This window comes from Aedes albopictus, chromosome 2 (assembly GCF_035046485.1).
Source record: "Aedes albopictus strain Foshan chromosome 2, AalbF5, whole genome shotgun sequence".
NCBI classification, from domain to species: domain Eukaryota; kingdom Metazoa; phylum Arthropoda; class Insecta; order Diptera; family Culicidae; genus Aedes; species Aedes albopictus.
This window is the reverse complement of record NC_085137.1, coordinates 407,300,320-407,317,430: the sequence shown is the minus strand read 5'-3', so window position 1 is coordinate 407,317,430 and position 17,111 is coordinate 407,300,320. Positions and strand designations below refer to the sequence as shown.

General features: G+C 45.8%; 1 protein-coding gene across 9 annotated transcripts in view; it reads right to left on the bottom strand.

Annotated features, from left to right (window-relative positions):
- LOC109416999 (uncharacterized) overlaps positions 1-17,111 on the bottom strand; it is a 91,478-nt gene that overhangs the window by 14,078 nt on the left and 60,289 nt on the right. For 6 of the 9 annotated variants that reach the window (XM_019691116.3, XM_029876583.2, XM_019691114.3 and 3 more), the window contains exon 2: positions 16,255-16,806. The exons of 1 other annotated variant lie outside the window; for it this stretch is intronic. In XM_019691116.3, the coding sequence (XP_019546661.2) occupies positions 16,255-16,358 (104 nt within the window). In that variant the 5' untranslated portion in view covers positions 16,359-16,806. Of the gene's footprint in view, positions 1-16,254; positions 16,824-17,111 lie in introns of all 9 variants that reach the window. 2 more of the 9 variants (XM_062853387.1, XM_019691113.3) reach the window with 1 other exon arrangement.

Below are 17,111 nucleotides of genomic sequence, written 5' to 3'. Positions count from 1 at the left end.
GAAACGGATAAAGCCTCATATGGGGGAGGTCAAATAGCGATGCGTGCAGCATACGCTCTTGATACACTCGGTGCAGTGGGAAGCAGTGTAGCTATCGGCCCTACCCCGCTTTCCAAGGACAGGCTACTTAGGAAGCAGACAATACGACAGTGCCGGTAGCTGTAAACCGAATTCGAGGAAGCTTTTCTCCGAAGCTATGTCTCAGAGATGATGGGCTTGGCAGTTATGGGCACGGTTTAGTCTTTTAGGGTTAGGTCGAGTAAGCTGTCGACTTTCACTCGTTGGCGTCGGAGGAAGTCCCATTCCTCACTACCTGAGCTTTCTCTCTGGAGTATGTTGAGCAGATTCCTCTTCCCTATTTTCCTGTCTGGTTATCCGGAACCAGAGAATTTCACTACAGTACGGCCAACTGGGAGGAACCAACGAAGAACGACGTCTTGCAATTAGAATACTTTTTCAATTATCACTTTCGGGAGGGGAATTTCTGTAGACTCAAAATAACACTTGTTGATCGATTGAAGTTTCAAATAGAAGAGAGCCAGACAGCTCGATTTATTCAATTTATACATTTGACAGCAGTGTTGCCTGCAATGCTGCGCATACGCTTACGCAGCCTTGTGTTTGCGTTAATGATTGTTGATGACGGAAATACACTCTAAGGTGTATTCAGTTAAGATGTGTTACATAGTATACATTAGTTCTTCCCTCTTGCAAACGATTGAACAGTAATTCAAATTCAAAAAATAACATTTAGTAATATTCGAAATCATTATCTGATATAATCTTTCTAGTTCTTTTCGAACGCCGGGGTAGGCCATTAAGCTCTACCTGTTCCGACGGAAACTTTCTTTTTCTACTCTTACGCTCTCTGAATGCATCACTTGCTATTTCTCTATTACTTCTATCTGCTATTCCATCACTTTGTCCTCTTTCTTCTGTATCACTGTTCCGATCTGGTAGCAGCCAGACATCGACTCCTTCCACAGGCGGTCTCTCGGGTTCGACGGTAGCCGGCATTGACCGACCAGTCTCGACCACCCGTACCGATCGTCTTGGCTGACCCGATCCATGGCCGTCCTTAACGAGCCGGATTTGTGTTGGATGCGCCGTAGTAGCCACCTCGTTTCCAACCATGATCTGTAATAAGTTTTTAGAGAACCGTTTTAAGAATGATGCTTTTATCCATTTTTCGCGTACATGTGGAATGTTATGCTTGTACCACACTATATCCCCTGGTATCAGTGCTTCTAACTGATCAGTTTGATCAGTATTTTCGTTTTGACTAGCTTTTGCTTCATCATTGAGGTTATGTGGTACCAGCATTTGCTTATAGTGTTTCTTTGGGTTAACCAAATCGATCAACATTTTTGGTGTATAAGCAAACACCTTTTTAGAAGGGAAACTACCTTCCAACGTCAAGTTATTGTTTCAATAATTAAATAAAAATAAGTTTATCTGATCTTCCAACTTCAACTCTAACATTCCTGGCTCTAAAAGAAATTTCTTGAGCACATCTTTCACCGTCCTAACAAGTCGCTCCGCCTGGCCATTACTAGCAGGATTGTATGGAGGACTGTTCAAAACCTTTATGCCTTGCTTTTGAAGAAAACTTTTGAATGTATGAGAGTTGAAAGGAGGACCATTGTCCGACACTATGACGTCCGGCAATCCAAAGCGAGAAAAAAACTCAATAAGTTTCGTCAAAACCTCTGAAGTGTTTGTACCTTTCCTCATCCATTCTACCTCCAACCATTTAGAGAAACTATCTACCATCAGCAAGAAAGTACGATGCTCAGAATGGAAAAAGTCGATGTGAACTCTGCTAAAAGGTCGCAAGGTAGGTATCCATTTTGAAGTTATGTTTTGCTTTGGAACGATTGCCATACTTGCACAGATGTCACAAGCAGCAACAAATCTTTCAATATTTGTGTTGATTCCAAACCAGTAAACCGTTTGCCTTGCCAATCTTTTCATTTTGACGATACCAGCATGGTTGCCATGTAAAAGTTTTAGAATGTCGCCTTGCAATACCTGTGGTATTACAACCCTTTCTTGAAATAACAAGCATTTCTCAACGACTTCCAAATCATTCCGATTCGTAAAAATATCAACAAATTGCTTGTCTATCCTTTTAGGCCAACCATTGAGCATAAAACCCATAATTTTCTGTAAACTGGTATCCTTTTTTGTTTCTTCAGCAATAGCTGAGAAATCTATAGGCAAGTTGTCCCCAAAATTGATGCTTCTTACAAATTCTTGATCATATGCACTGGGAACTGCCACCTCCAATGGGAATCGCGAACAGAAATCCGCATTGCCCATTTTTGCGGAAGGACGGTACTGTATTTCAAAATCATACACTGATAGTTCTAAAATGTAGCGTTGTATTCTTGTCACAAATATTGAATGCTTGCCTTCTTTACCAAAAATCCCCACTAATGGTTCGGTAAAAACTGTAAATTTTTGACCATACAAATATTTATGGAATTTCTTAATAGTGCAAACTAGTCAAGGGGAATGACATATCCTTTTCTAACCGAAATATCCGCATTTATCCGTTTCTAACCGTCGTTAACCGCGTCTAACTGCTGCTCACTTAGCAGCTCCCTTAGCAACGGTTAGCGACGGTTAGAAACGGATAAATGCGGATATTCTGGTTAGAAAAGGATATGTCATTCCCCTTGAAACTAGTGCAAGTGCTTCTAAATGTAATATGGGGTATTTCTTTTGTGCTGCATTTAACGAAAAAGACGTGAAACAAATTGGTTTCTCAACCTCGTCAACAACATGAGCAATTACTCCACCCAAACCATAGCCAGATGCATCTGTGACTACAACAACTGGTTTCTCAGGGTCATAGAATTCAAGAAAGTTAGTTTTAAGCAACATTTTTTTAGAATTTTCAAAGGCTTTATTGCAATTACTGTCCCATACAAATTTCACGTCGTTCTTCAATAAATTGTACAAGTAATACAACTTTGAAGACAAATTGGGAATAAATTTGTTATTGTTCCCAAATTTTCGGGAGGTTAGAATTGCCCTTCACAAGGTCGATTTTCGTCGAAGCAAATCACAACGTTTTTGTTAGTTGTAATGTAGCTTTTGCTGCAATTTTATTATTCGTTTTAGTTTTAGAGTAATTCGATAGTTATAAGTTTTGTACTCACATAAATCGGTTTGCATGTGTAGATTTAAGGACAATTTTCCCGTATTCTTCGTGTCTTGTGTTGTTCTGCTCTGCATGAACCACTAACACTTTTATATTAGGAACAACTATTTTTAGGTAACTAACCATTTAGCGTGTAGTTTAGCTTCAAGTTTAGCGACTAATTTACGTGTTGTAATTATACAATAGATAGCAGATTGCATGACATCAGATCTCTGTCTTCTCATCCGTCATTGTGCCCTGTCATTCTGACAAATCTGTCACCGGTCGTTTCGGCCGTCACGGTATCGTGACCAACAGTGCTGCCAGTACCAACATTCTCTCCCCCGTAACACTGGCCACCAGGTCCAGTTTTACCAGAATCAACCTCTAATATCGCCAGCCTAGCCACAGGCCTGCGTACAAGTCCCCTCGCAGTTTGTATGATAGCTTGCCGAATCCTTCCATCTGCCCCCTTGATTGCTTGCACTACTCGACCTCTTGCCCACTCATTCCTTCGTCCATCGCCAACTACCAGCACTAACTGTCCTTCAGCTATGGGATTAACTTCACCACACCACTTTGGTCGCTTAGTCAGCGTTGGGAGGTACTCCCTTATCCATCTCCTCCAGAACACGTCTAGTTGATGCTGCAGTTGATGCCACGATGATCTTAAGGCTTCGGCCGGATCTGTTGCTTCAGCTATCGGTTGCCGGACTCCGCTTGAGTTGCCGAGCAGGAAGTGATTCGGAGTTATTGCCTCGTTTTCTTCCGACGTCAACGGCAGATAGGTTAGAGGCCGGCTGTTTACTATGGATTCAGCCTCCACCATGAAAGTGACCAATGCTTCGTCGTCCAGCTTGCGGTTGTTGTTGCACGCCGTCTCGACAGCAGTTTTAATGGAGCGAACCATACGCTCCCATGCCCCGCCCATGTGCGGAGTGCCTGGCGGGTTAAACACCCATTTGGTAGTAGTTCCCGTGAAAGTGACGGCTAGTTGCTCCACTTGCTCCTTCAACAGTCTAGCGGCACCCAGGAAATTTGTGCCGTTGTCCGAGTAGATTTCGGCAGGCGCCCCTCTGCGGCAGACGAACCGTCGGATACATTTGATGCAGGAGTCCGTGGTCAAATTATGCGCCACTTCCACGTGCACCGCTCTTATTGTTAGGCACGTGAATACAGCAATCCAGCGTTTCGCGCTGCTCCTTCCGATCTTCACTGTCAGCGGTCCAAAGAAGTCCAGACCCGTGTACGTGAAGGGTTTTACAAAGGAGGCCATCCGAGCCAGCGGTAACGGTGCCATGCGAGGAATCTTCGGTGAACACTTGTAGACTCGACACCACTGACAAGTCTTGGCCATACTGCTTACCGCCGTCCGGAGTCGTGGAACGTAGTATCGTTGACGGACTTCGTTGACTACTGTTTCGGTATTCCCATGACGGTATTTACGATGGTAGTGATCTAGCAGTAGAGTAGTCAGCGCATGTTTTCTTGGAAGGATAACCGGGAACTTTGCTTCCCTATCGACGTTTGGAGCCGCTCCGATTCTACTGTCCACTCGAAGAATGCCCTGATCGTCCAAGATTGGACAGAGTTGAAAAATGGCGCTGCTTTTCTCTAACGGTGTTTGCTCGGTCGCCGGCTTCAAACTGTTTCGTTGTAGAACCATCAATTCATCCGGAAAGCATTGCCATTGGGCGTCGCGTATAAGCAGACTTTCTGCTTTTCGAAGTTCCTCGGAGGTCAAAGGACCTACGAACCGTTCGCGCCCAGCGATTTTCTCCTTCAGATTTTCAGCGAAACGATATACATAGGCGGCAGCGCGAACTGCTCTGGATAGCCGAGAAAAGCGGGTGATGTCTACCAGCTGTTCCGGGATCTGTATCGCTTTGTGCGCATAACATGGGCGAAGCTCATCTTCCGTGGGTGGCGTAGAAATAGTTTGCGTGGGCCACTCTGCTTCGGGCTTCCGAAGATATGCCGGACCCTTGAACCAGACACTGTTTGCGTTAAGATCCGGACCACTTCCCCACTTCGTCGCAATGTCTGCCGGATTCTGCTTGGAGGGAACCCAACGCCAAGTTTCCACATCGGTGATCGTCAGTAGTTCTCCAATTCTACACGCGACGAACTGTTTATACCTTGGATGATCTGCTCGTAACCATGAAAGGACCGTTGCTGAATCGCTCCAAAACACCTCCCTGGTGATCCGCAGGGTATGATTCTCCTCGATGAACTTCGATAATCGTGCGCCAAGTACAGCGGCCAGCAGTTCTAAGCGCGGAATCGATTGAGTCTTCAGCGGGGCCACCTTTGTTTTGGCTGCCACGAGTGCACATTCGGCAATTCCTTCATCGTTGATCGTCCGGAAATAGGCAACCGCACAGTACGCCGACTCGCTGGCGTCTACAAACAGGTGTAGTTGTAGATTTTGATACCGTTCTTTGGTTGCACCTGAGAAGTAACAGCGAGGAATTTTGAGTTCACTGACAGCATCGAACAGTTGCGTCCAATTTTTCCACCGTAGGTAGAGATCATCGGTAACCTTTTCGTCCCACTGTGTTCCCGTTCTCCACACTTCTTGCAGTAGAATTTTCCCGTGCACTACAAAGAGGCTCAGCAATCCCAGCGGATCGAAGAGTGACATCAGACATTTCAGCATCTGCCTTTTTGTAGGACGTTCGCCGGTCGTAATCAGACTGGAGATCTCAGGTTTCATCTCGGTCGAGAAGCTGAAGGCATCTTGCAGCGTTAACCACAACAGTCCGAGAACTCGCTCATACTCGCCTTGTTTGTTCGCCGCAAATCTTTTATCTTCTGCTGACTTAGTTTCGCCCAAAGCGGTCAGAACGTCGTTACTGTTTGACAGCCAGTTCCTCAGCTCGAAACCGCCCTGTTCGTGAACATAGCGCATTTCTTGGGACACCCTGATCGCCTCCTCCGTTGATTCGTAGCTTTCCAGAGAGTCGTCTACGTAATGGTTGTCCACTATGCCTTCGACTGCTCGGGGATACATCTCTTGGAACTCCTTAGCGTTCTTGTTTTTAATGTGTTGAGCAGACGCAGGGGAACACGTTGAGCCGAATGTGGCGACATCCATGAGATACACGTCGGGATTGTCGGCGGGATTCTTCCGCCATAGAAACCGCTGCGAGTGACGATCCTCTTTACGTATGAAGATTTGGTGGAACATCTCTCGTATGTCGGAGGAGACGCCCACCTTAAACTGACGGAAGCGTACAAGAACACCAGGAAGTGATGTCAGCTGATCAGGACCCTTCAGCAGTACCGAATTCAGAGAAATCCCGTTTATGGCCGCTCTAGCATCCCAAATCATTCGGATCTTGCCTGGTTTTCGAGGATTTACTACCGCTCCTAGCGGCAAATACCATACTCGACGAATGTCGGCGCTAGCTAACTCCGCTTCTGTGGCACGATGCGCGTAGCCTTTCAGCTGATAGTCTTCCAGTTGACGTTGCAAAGCTTCTCGAAGATCCGGGTTCCGATCCATACGCTTCTCTAGACACTCTAAACGTCGAAGGGCCATACTGTAGTTGTCTGGAAGCTCTACGTGGTCGAACTTCCATAATAGGCCGGTCTCGAAGTGATTGCCTACTCGGATCGTAGTTTCCTCCATTATTCGTTGAGCGCGCTTGTCTGCCTCGGATACTAGGGGAACGACGGGCTGCATGATGACTTCCTCCGTAGTGAAGAAGTCCTTGACGAGATCATGTAGGGCTTGATCCGACGTACATCCGCAGGCATGGTAGTTGACTGATGATCTTTGGCCATCGCTTGCTGTCCCTCCATAGATGCACCACCCCAGCCTGGTTTTCGCAGCAACAGGTTCGCGCCGCAGTCCTTCACGCACTTTCCGCGGAACCATCAAGTCCAAGTTGTTAACTCCGATCAGCAGCTTCGGTACTGCCTTGGTGTAACTTCTAACTGGAAGACCCTTAAGGTGTGCAAATTGTTCGGACAGGCGATCATACGAGAGGGTTTGCATGGGCAACGACAACTCCTGAACAGTTTGAACTTCTTGTAGTGAGTACTTCTTTCCATCGGCGGATGAAATGGTCAGCGACATTTGCTGCGATCCTTGTTCCGTGCGTGTAACGTTCGCCGTCCACAGCAGACACAATGGCATTGTTACTCCTTCGACTCCAAGTTCCTTGGCCAGACTGTCTTCAACCAGCGTTAGAGAGGATCCATCGTCGAGGAACGCGAAAGTATCCACTGTTCCCTTGGGCCCGTGCAACGTCACAGGAAGAATTCTAAAGAGCAGCGACTGTGTCACCTGACGATGAGTGTGATTTTCTGCCGTGTTCACCGACGGCTGTATTGGCGTTTCGGTGTTGCTGCGATTCGAGTGTAGAAGCGGATGGTGACGAAATCCGCAACCGTTTGTCCCACAGTTACTGGTTTTTCTACAGCTTTTTTTTCCATGCGAACTCAAGCAGTTTCGGCACAGTCCATTTGACTGGACACACTTCCAGCGTCCGTCCACGGAAAGCGATTTGAAGGTGCGACAATCCTGGATACGATGACCGGCGTTCTTGCAGGCGGCACACGGCTTTGCTTCATCGCGACTCGGCGGCACATTGGTTCCGGAACTGGATGCTGGATCACTATGATGGCTGTTAACACTTCCTCTCGACTTCGAATTGTTCTTCACGTAGGCACCTGGTCTTCCACTGCTGCTAGCGTACACTGTCACTTTACTCACTGCTTTCACTACACTGGACATGAAGAGGCCGAACGTTTTGAGATTGACCTCCGAGAATCCCTGGAGGTAAGAACCCCATTCAATTTGGAGATGTGGTGGCAGTTTGGCGACAAGTTCCGCGAGGAGGGAGGGGTTTGACAGGTGTGTGGCTTGTCCTGCAACCTCTAGGTGGTCGCAGAGGCTCTGAATGGACATTCCAAAATCAATAATGGTTTGGAATTTTTCAACTTTTGGTGACGGAGCAGAACGCACCTTGTCTAAGAGTGCTGAAATCAGCAACTCTGGTCTACCGTAAAGCATGTGGAGTGTTTCCATAATGTGTGGCACTGACTCCGGCAATAGCAATCGGCTTTGAACTGCCTCATAGGCCGCGCCTTTCAGGCTTCGCTGAAGGCGGCAAAGATTTTCGGCACTGGAGTACCCACAAGCTAGTGTAGTGTTCATAAAACTGCTTATGAATACCGGCCAATCGGCAGGATTGCCAGAAAAGGGGGGCAAGTCGCGCGGCATTACTTGTCTGGCCGCTAACTGCGAGGGGGAGGGGGCAAAAGTGGCTATATTTGCATTTAGCAATGGTGCTTGCGAAGGCGATAGAGCAATGCTACCAAATTGCTTCATTAGATGCTGAAGGTTGCCGGCGTTACTAGGCGGCTGAACATTTACTGGCAGAGGATTATTATCTGGCTTACCTGGTGGCTGAGGGAAAAATACTTCTCTATTAGGAGATTCGGGTTGCGGTGGCGGGGGCGGCGATGATGGAGGCGTAGCGGCCGCGAATGAAGACGCGACTGCCGGCGGGGCTGCCGCCAGATTTCCAACGGTTGGCGCAGGTCCCGACGGTGGTGCATGTTGGTACATCGGCTGGAATACAGGATACGTTGGTACATATACGATATGGTACCGCAGCAGGCGGTAACGTCGACGTGGCGTGGAGCATCGGCGGCATGGGGGCGCCAACGTGATATGGGCCCAAATTCCCTTGTTGGTGGTGCGGAACGATTGGACGTGGAATCTCTGGCATCCTCTGTTCCACCAAAGACTGCGGCGGGGCCTGTACAGACGCCGAAGGAGGTCTGACAAACGGCTGCTCGGTTGAGGGGTTCTCCGGTATAAAGTTCAACTGGTGCTGCGGGGCAGCGAATAGCTGCGGGTTAGGCGGAAGCATCATAGCGGGAAGCGAACTCGGATTCGACGTGAAGCATTTTGTTGAAACCGGTTCTGGTAGTGCGCACACTGGCGCCGTCGAAGGCACTGTCGTCGATTTGGACACCACGGCTGGGGCCGGCGGAGGTTGTTTATATGCCTGCTCAGTGCAAGACATTTGTGCAGGAGTAGACTGCGCTAGAGGTACGGTTCCTGTCACCTTGTTGAAGACGGCCTGCCTGATTGGGTCTCCGTCCTGGGTCGGACCGGATATGAGGGCTCCTGTCGCTGGAGCCACTCCGAACGATCGTTGATTTGGCAACGAAGGATGCTTCAGCGGACTCTGTTGATTCCCACTATCTGGCTGCTGGACTTGGGCTGTGACGTAACTGCTAGCGGTAGCGGTAACTGGCTTCGGTTGGTTGGAAGGGGCTGGCGGCAACGACGGACGGCCTGTCTCCGTTGAAGTGGGAGGAATGATGGCGTCCTCCTTCTGCTCAGCGCAACTTTTCACCCAATTCGCAACTTTCGCGATGCTGGCTTGTTTACTCACTTTGCTGCGTTTGCTTCGACCACTTTCGCTCTCTTCATCTAGCTCCAGTTGGGATTCGAGCAGTTTGTACTTCTGCTCGACAAACTTCTGCTGGATTGCTTGGAGCTCATTAAGCTTCTCAAGCTGCAGATTGATTCTCGCGGACCGTCCGGATTGGTTCGAGCATCGGGATCCACGAGATGTCCGTGCGATGCTGCCCAGGTCATCCACCTGACACTTTGGGCAAGACCAAGAGCGATCCTTAATCGAATCGGTTACTCCGGCGCACGAAAAGTGCCACCAAGTTTGGCAACCATCGCACTGCACCATGTTTTCGTCGCCGTTCAGGCGATCACACTGTACGCAGTCTGACCGATGTTCGTCGAGCGTGTGTGCGTGGTGCAGCGATTGGTCACCGGGCATCTCGGGAAGAGATTTTGATGGAATTGATTCCATATCGACGCGTTTATCAACTGCTGTCGATTTATCAAAAGATTTGTTCCCAAATTTTCGGGAGGTTAGAATTGCCCTTCACAAGGTCGATTTTCGTCGAAGCAAATCACAACGTTTTTGTTAGTTGTAATGTAGCTTTTGCTGCAATTTTATTATTCGTTTTAGTTTTAGAGTAATTCGATAGTTATAAGTTTTGTACTCACATAAATCGGTTTGCATGTGTAGATTTAAGGACAATTTTCCCGTATTCTTCGTGTCTTGTGTTGTTCTGCTCTGCATGAACCACTAACACTTTTAGATTAGGAACAACTATTTTTAGGTAACTAACCATTTAGCGTGTAGTTTAGCTTCAAGTTTAGCGACTAATTCACGTGTTGTAATTATACAATATGTGGTAGTTTAGCACATCAATAAGTAGGCCGAGCTTTTGGAATTATTATTATTAGTCAAGACGTCAACTGGATAAGTACCACATTGGCGACGAACGAACCCCGTTTGCTATTTGAACCTTCAAAAAAAAAACGATTATCGGAGTGATTGCAAGACGTCTCAGCGGTTTTGGGGATCCAGATAATGAAAAACAATCAAGATCCGTTGTCCGTTGAAGGACGTGCAAGTGCTGCAAGTGAAGCTGACCATCAAGAAGGAAATCTTCTGCTGTGCCGAAAATATGGAACATCCTGCGAGAAAAAAAAATCAAGCCAAACAAGTTGTTGCCTAGGCAACGAACTTCGGTTCCCTGAATCGAAAACAAAATAACAAGTTCCTTTGTAAGGGACTGCCTCAGGAACGGATTAAATCCGTTGTGTTAGGCGAAAAAACAATGAAGTTCACCTCAAAGGTGGACTGCCTCAGGAATGGTTTAAATCCATTGAGTTAGGCGACAACATTACCAAGTTCAAGTTCCTTTGCAAGGAACTGCCTCAGGAACGGATTCCATCCGTTGAGTTAGGCGAAACAATTTTCAAGTTCACCTTAAAGGTAAACTGCCTCAGGAGCGGATTCAATCCGTTGAGTCAGGCGAAAAATATTGAAGTTCAACTCAAAAGTGAACTGCCTCAGGAACGGATTCAACCCGTTGAGTTAGGCGACATCATTACCAAGTTCAGCCCTAGAGGTGAACTGCCTCAGGAACGGCTTCTGTCCGTTGAGTTAGGCGACAAAATTACAAAGTTTGCCTATAAGGTAGACTGCCTCAGGAACGGAGATTTCCGTTGAGTAAGGCGAATCTCGAGACGAGATAGATCTGCTACGTTTTGCTTTTCGGGCATATGTTCATTCCTAAATTCGAACGGTTGTAGCGTTGTAGTCTACGCACCCATCTCTCGATGCTACTGAGAAAAAGTGACATCGGCTTAAAGATTGCGGCTAACGGACGATAGTCGGTTTCGAATTCAATGTCTCACCCATGTAAGTTTGAAGTTTTCAACGCTTCAAACTATCGAATATCGGAATTATTATTATTAGTCAAGACGTCAACTGGATAAGTACCACACAATAGATAGCAGATTGCATGACATCAGATCTCTGTCTTCTCATCCGTCATTGTGCCCTGTCATTCTGACAAATCTGTCACCGGTCGTTTCGGCCGTCACGGTATCGTGACCAACAGTGCTGCCAGTACCAACAGTTATAATAATTGATAAGTCCTAAAAAGGACTTAAATTCAGTCACATTTGTTGGAACTTTTGCTTCCCGTATTGTTGCAATTTTGCTTGAACATGGCGTTAAACCTTTATCACTTATCATATGACCCAAATACTCCAATTCAGTTACAAAAAACTTGCATTTGTCCCAGTTAATCTTGATATTTACTTTAGACAATCTGTCTAAAACTTTATAAAGTTTAGCTTTGCAATCCTTTAAGTCTTTTCCTGCAATAAGCACATCATCCAAATAGACGCAAACGTTGTCAATACCTTGCAATACTTGATCCATAACTTGCTGGAAAATAGATGCACTAGAGGAAGCCCCTTGTGGCAATCTATTGTAGGTAAAAAGACCCTTGATTGTGTTAATTACCATAAATTCCTTGATCGCTTAGATAAAGACAGTTGTGTATATGCGCCCTCCAAATCAAGAGAACAAAAAACCTTGCACCCAGCCAAACTAGCGAAAATATCCTGAGAAATAGGTAAAGGATAAGTATTTGGAATGATGAGCTTATTAATAGAAACCTTGCAGTCAATTACTAGTCGTATGTCATTATTTTTCTTCATGACAACAACTACAGGTGATGCCCACTCACTGGTTTGAATAGGAGTAATCACTTTCTCTGCTTCAAGTTTGTCCAAATATTTTAAAACTTTCTCCCTTAAACGATAAGGAACGTCGTAAGCCTTTCTAAAAATAGGAATGTCAGTTTTTAAAACCAAATCAGCTTCAAAATGTTTGATTGGCTTAGAAAAGTCCTTGACAAAAACGTCAGAAAAGTTTAGTTTGATTTCAGCTATTAGTGCTTCACTTTGGTTTACTGAAATGTTGTTCAATGGCATCAAATTACCAAAAAAGTTTCGCCAGTTGGGAAAGAATTCGTCCAACCATGGTCGACCCAGCAAAGGAATGAACTGGTAGTCACAGTCAAGCACTAAAAGCGTCAAATTAGCTGATTTACCATTATATTTAACTCTAACACCAACTTCACCAGAAACTTTTAACCTGGAACCATTTATCACAATCAGTTGCTTTGAATTTTTGACTAGAGGAAGATCAAATTTAGATGTGAACAAATTTTTGCCCATCACTGTAACAGAAGAGCCACTGTCAACCTCCATCTGTACAGTTTTATTTTCAATAGTAACATTTAATAAACAAGGATTACTAATCTTATTAATAGAAGAAACATGCATGCACTCTAATTTACCTGAGTCGCAGTTACCCAAGCAGCTACCAGATCTCAACCGTTCTAAACGCTCGGCCAGCTGGGTCAAGCTGCCGGTGCTGCTCTCTGCCTCCTGGGTTCCAACATGGTTGACCTCGCTGTTCCTCTCGTTCTTCAGTTTGTAACATTTCCTGCGCACATGGCCCCTGCGTTTGCAGTAGCTACAATAGCGCTGATCTACCGGCCACTGCTCGTCACTTCGCTGTACTCTGCGATTAGATGGGCCAGCACATGAATCTCGGTGCCTGTGGTGCCTCGCTGGAATCGAACTCGGGAATCCTGTCGACGGTAATCCTCGGCCGGCCGGATTTCTGACCGCGCACCGAGTCGGCTTTTCACCGGGCCACGATAACTCTGGCCTAAGTCCCTCACTCGCTGAAGAACAGCTCCTCTTCCTCCAGTCACAGAATATCTATCGTTTACAAAACCTACCAAGCCGACACCATCGTTGTTCGCCAAAGCTCTAGTATGAGTCGCCGCCATTTCCCAGGTAGCGATAATCTTTTCTGCTTGAGCAAGGGTCAATTTGGCACTGTCCTCAGTGAGGAGGCGATGCTTAAGATTGTTATCCGTCAAGCCAACCAGAAGACGATCCAAAATGAGTCGGTTCTTCTGGTCGCCGAACTCGCAATGCTCAGCTTGGAGCTTCAAAGTAAAAACAAAATCGCTTGCCGTTTCACCAGGTTGTTGCAGCTTTGAGCCAAAATGATAACGCTGTAGCAGAACAGAATCGGTTCTATCAAGACGTTCCTTGAGCTTTTGAACCAGCTCATCGTAAGCCACTTCATCCAAAAGTGCCTCGGTTGGATACAGTTTTTCGGCCATGCTGAACAAGTAGTCCCCGCCCAGAATGAACATCTGATCTTTCTTATCATTCTCCTGTACTTTATTTACTCGGAAATGGAACGTTAAACGACGCATCCATCCCGCAAAAGATTGGCCTTTTCGGTAGGGTTCAATATTTGGAGCCACTACATACGCCATTTTGCAAAAATCTAAGCAAAAACAATAAAAAACACTAATTTTAAAAACTTTTCAAACTTTTCACAAAAAAATATGCAAAACAAATTGAACCAGTCTAATGTTCAAAACCAGATAGAAAAACAAAACTGTTACTCACCGATCGACGTCACGCTCACCGCAATTTACAGGCGGGAAGAGAAAATGAATCGTCCAACACTCAGCGGGGGGAGAAAACAAACCGTCCGCCACCCAGCGGGAAGGGAATCACCAGCCACTCGTCAGGTATAGCGAAGATCCTGCAGCACCCGAAATCAACCGGATTGTCGCTCGCTGTGGATTTATCCTCCAAAATAGAAAAAAGAAAGCACTGTTAATGTTAAATCAAAACAAAATGGTTGCGTTTCACAAAAGCAAATAAAAAGAAAACCAACAATGGTAATTGTCTTTTATGCTTTCACACAGCCTACGCCACCAAAAGCAAATGGCGTTTCACTCCTTTCACTCCTTTCACACCACCGGAATTAACAAAATTTTCACCGAAAATCACTTTTTTGCCCCCGTTATCACCTCACTTTTTCCCTTATTACCTCGGGATTTATGCTGTGCACCGTGTCGTTCTCACCGTAATTACTTCCTATTAGCGCCGCCGCCGCTGCGTCGATCGCGGATGATGGGGTGTTGCTGCTCCGAGTAGCCGTCCGAGTACGCCAAAAAAAAAAAACGCTCCGCCGCACCAGTTGACCTCGTTGCCACTTTCCTGTCTGGTTATCCGGAACCAGAGAATTTCACTACAGTACGGCCAACTGGGAGGAACCAACGAAGAACGACGTCTTGCAATTAGAATACTTTTTCAATTATCACTTTCGGGAGGGGAATTTCTGTAGACTCAAAATAACACTTGTTGATCGGTTGAAGTTTCAAATAGAAGAGAGCCAGACAGCTCGATTTATTCAATTTATACATTTGACAGCAGTGTTGCCTGCAATGCTGCGCATACGCTTACGCAGCCTTGTGTTTGCGTTAATGATTGTTGATGACTGAAATACACTCTGGGGGCATCCATTAAGTACGTCACGCTAAAATTGGGAATTTTCGACCCCCCCCTCCCCCCTTCGTACGGGTTTTTCCTATGCCTAATACATTGCTTGTCACACTTTTGCAAACCCCCCCTCCCCCCTAGGACCGTGACGTACTTAATGGATGCCCCCTCTAAGGTGTATTCAGTTAAGATGTGTTACATAGTATACATTACCTATTTCCTATTTCTTAGAGAAGTAAAAACAAATCAGATCCTATCATGGTTTATGCCACAAAAGCTCAGCTTATTGGACGCAGTGGTTTAATATCCCTAACAGGGGAGGAAACAATATGGGTTCAATCATAGACTCGTAGTAAAACTTGGAACGAGATTGTCCCTCGTCACTAGTTCAACAAATAATAACAGAAGAAAAGGTACCATCAGAAGCAAGGCGAAAGAATAGGTAGAAAATGCCAAAAGATCAGGCAGTCTATCTATGACCATGACAAGAACATAACAGAGAGAACAGGTATCGATCAGCGATGTGAACGAAAGAAAGTTCGACGAGGAACGTCAAGAAGTGATGAACAAGAAGAATGCGGTCAGGAGATGAATGTAACTGGCCGCAACAAAAATCGACAGCACGAAGAGAGTATATTTGATGAAGCTTGGAAAAGCATGGATCCGAACGATATGCGGAGGTTTTTTGCTGTTGTCAATATAGCGCATTTAGTTCACCACTGGACTATCGCACTAGTTTTCAAGAATGCGAAAATGAAAATAAAAGTGCGCGATTGCATCCAATCGACTCGGTGTCTTCAGAGCACTTATTCAGCATACATCGAAGAAATAGTGCGCCGAAGCCATCAACCAGTGGTGAACTAAATGCGGTATAGTACGCGGCACAATACTGTGTCCGCCATGCACAATGACTTGGATGGACATTTGCTGACACATAATACAAAGGGTGGCAGCCAGTTGAGAGAAGCATATCGAAAATTTGTTGATTGATAACAGTAACAACGAACGTATACTAAGGACGATATAAAACGTTTAAACCTCATGGGTATCCATCGCAGGGCACTGGAGAAAGTTTTTGATCATCTGAAGGGATATACAGCGAGGATAGGCTTGACAAAAAACTCGGCCCAGGCGAAGCACATGATTGCACGTAGAGAAAGAGGCAGACTTAGTGGCAGTGTTAAAGATGGAGATCATTTGAAACTACACCACAAGATGATTGTATCACGAGATGTATCAAGTGCACAAAGAATATTGAAGATTATAACAAATTTAGAGATTGCCAATTGAGATAGTTTCGGTAACTGATTTAAACACAGATCGATCCAAAAGGTACAAACAACCATGCAACATTTTCTACATCATTCCTTACCTTTTGGCGAGAGAGTGCGCCACCAGTGCATCCAGTTCGCGCCGTTTGCGCATCTTTTTGCCGCCGACCCGCAGCGGCACCGTCACGTGCCCAACGGTTTCCATCTCGAGCTGGTAGTGGTGGGTGGTGGCTCCGTCGAAGGTCACCTTCGGGTCACTACTGCCGGGCTGATACTGGTAATGATGATAATAGTTGCAGCGTTTGTCACGTATGTTGCTGGTGGTGGCGCTGCGCTGATTGATGTGTTTGAGCAGAAAAGCGCAGTTGCGAAGCAGAAGCTAAATAATTTCTGAACAACTGTTATATCACCACACGTTTCGGAAATTGTACTCGGTTGAAGATGACGACGGGTTCAAGAAGACATTAAGTGCAGATTTGTAGGTACGAGCCAACGCGACAGCCGGGGTGGCGACTATTGGCCTAACATTTACATCGTTGGAAATCGTTAACGTTCGTTGAAATTCTGTTTATCACTGTCTGAATCTCATTCTTCTGTTTCGATGTTTCACGGTAGAGTTCACACTGTTTGCACTAAATGAGTTTTTCATATCACTGTGAAAAGCATAAAACTGAAATCAATTGTCATTGGATCGATATCAACAAGTTGTGGGGAGAGCCAGATGTGATTACATTTTCACTTGGACACAAAACTCCGCAATCTGGCTAAGCACGAGTCGCTCCCTCAGGTGCCGACGATGACGTGGGACTGGTCACGAATGGATGCCTCACTATACGAAAAAGTGATTTTTCATCACCTCCCTTTCCACCTAGGTAGGTACCTGCTGGATTTCCCGTCTGATTTATTATGAATTTCGGCTTATTCCGTAAACCAACAGGTACGAACAACAGCTTTCATT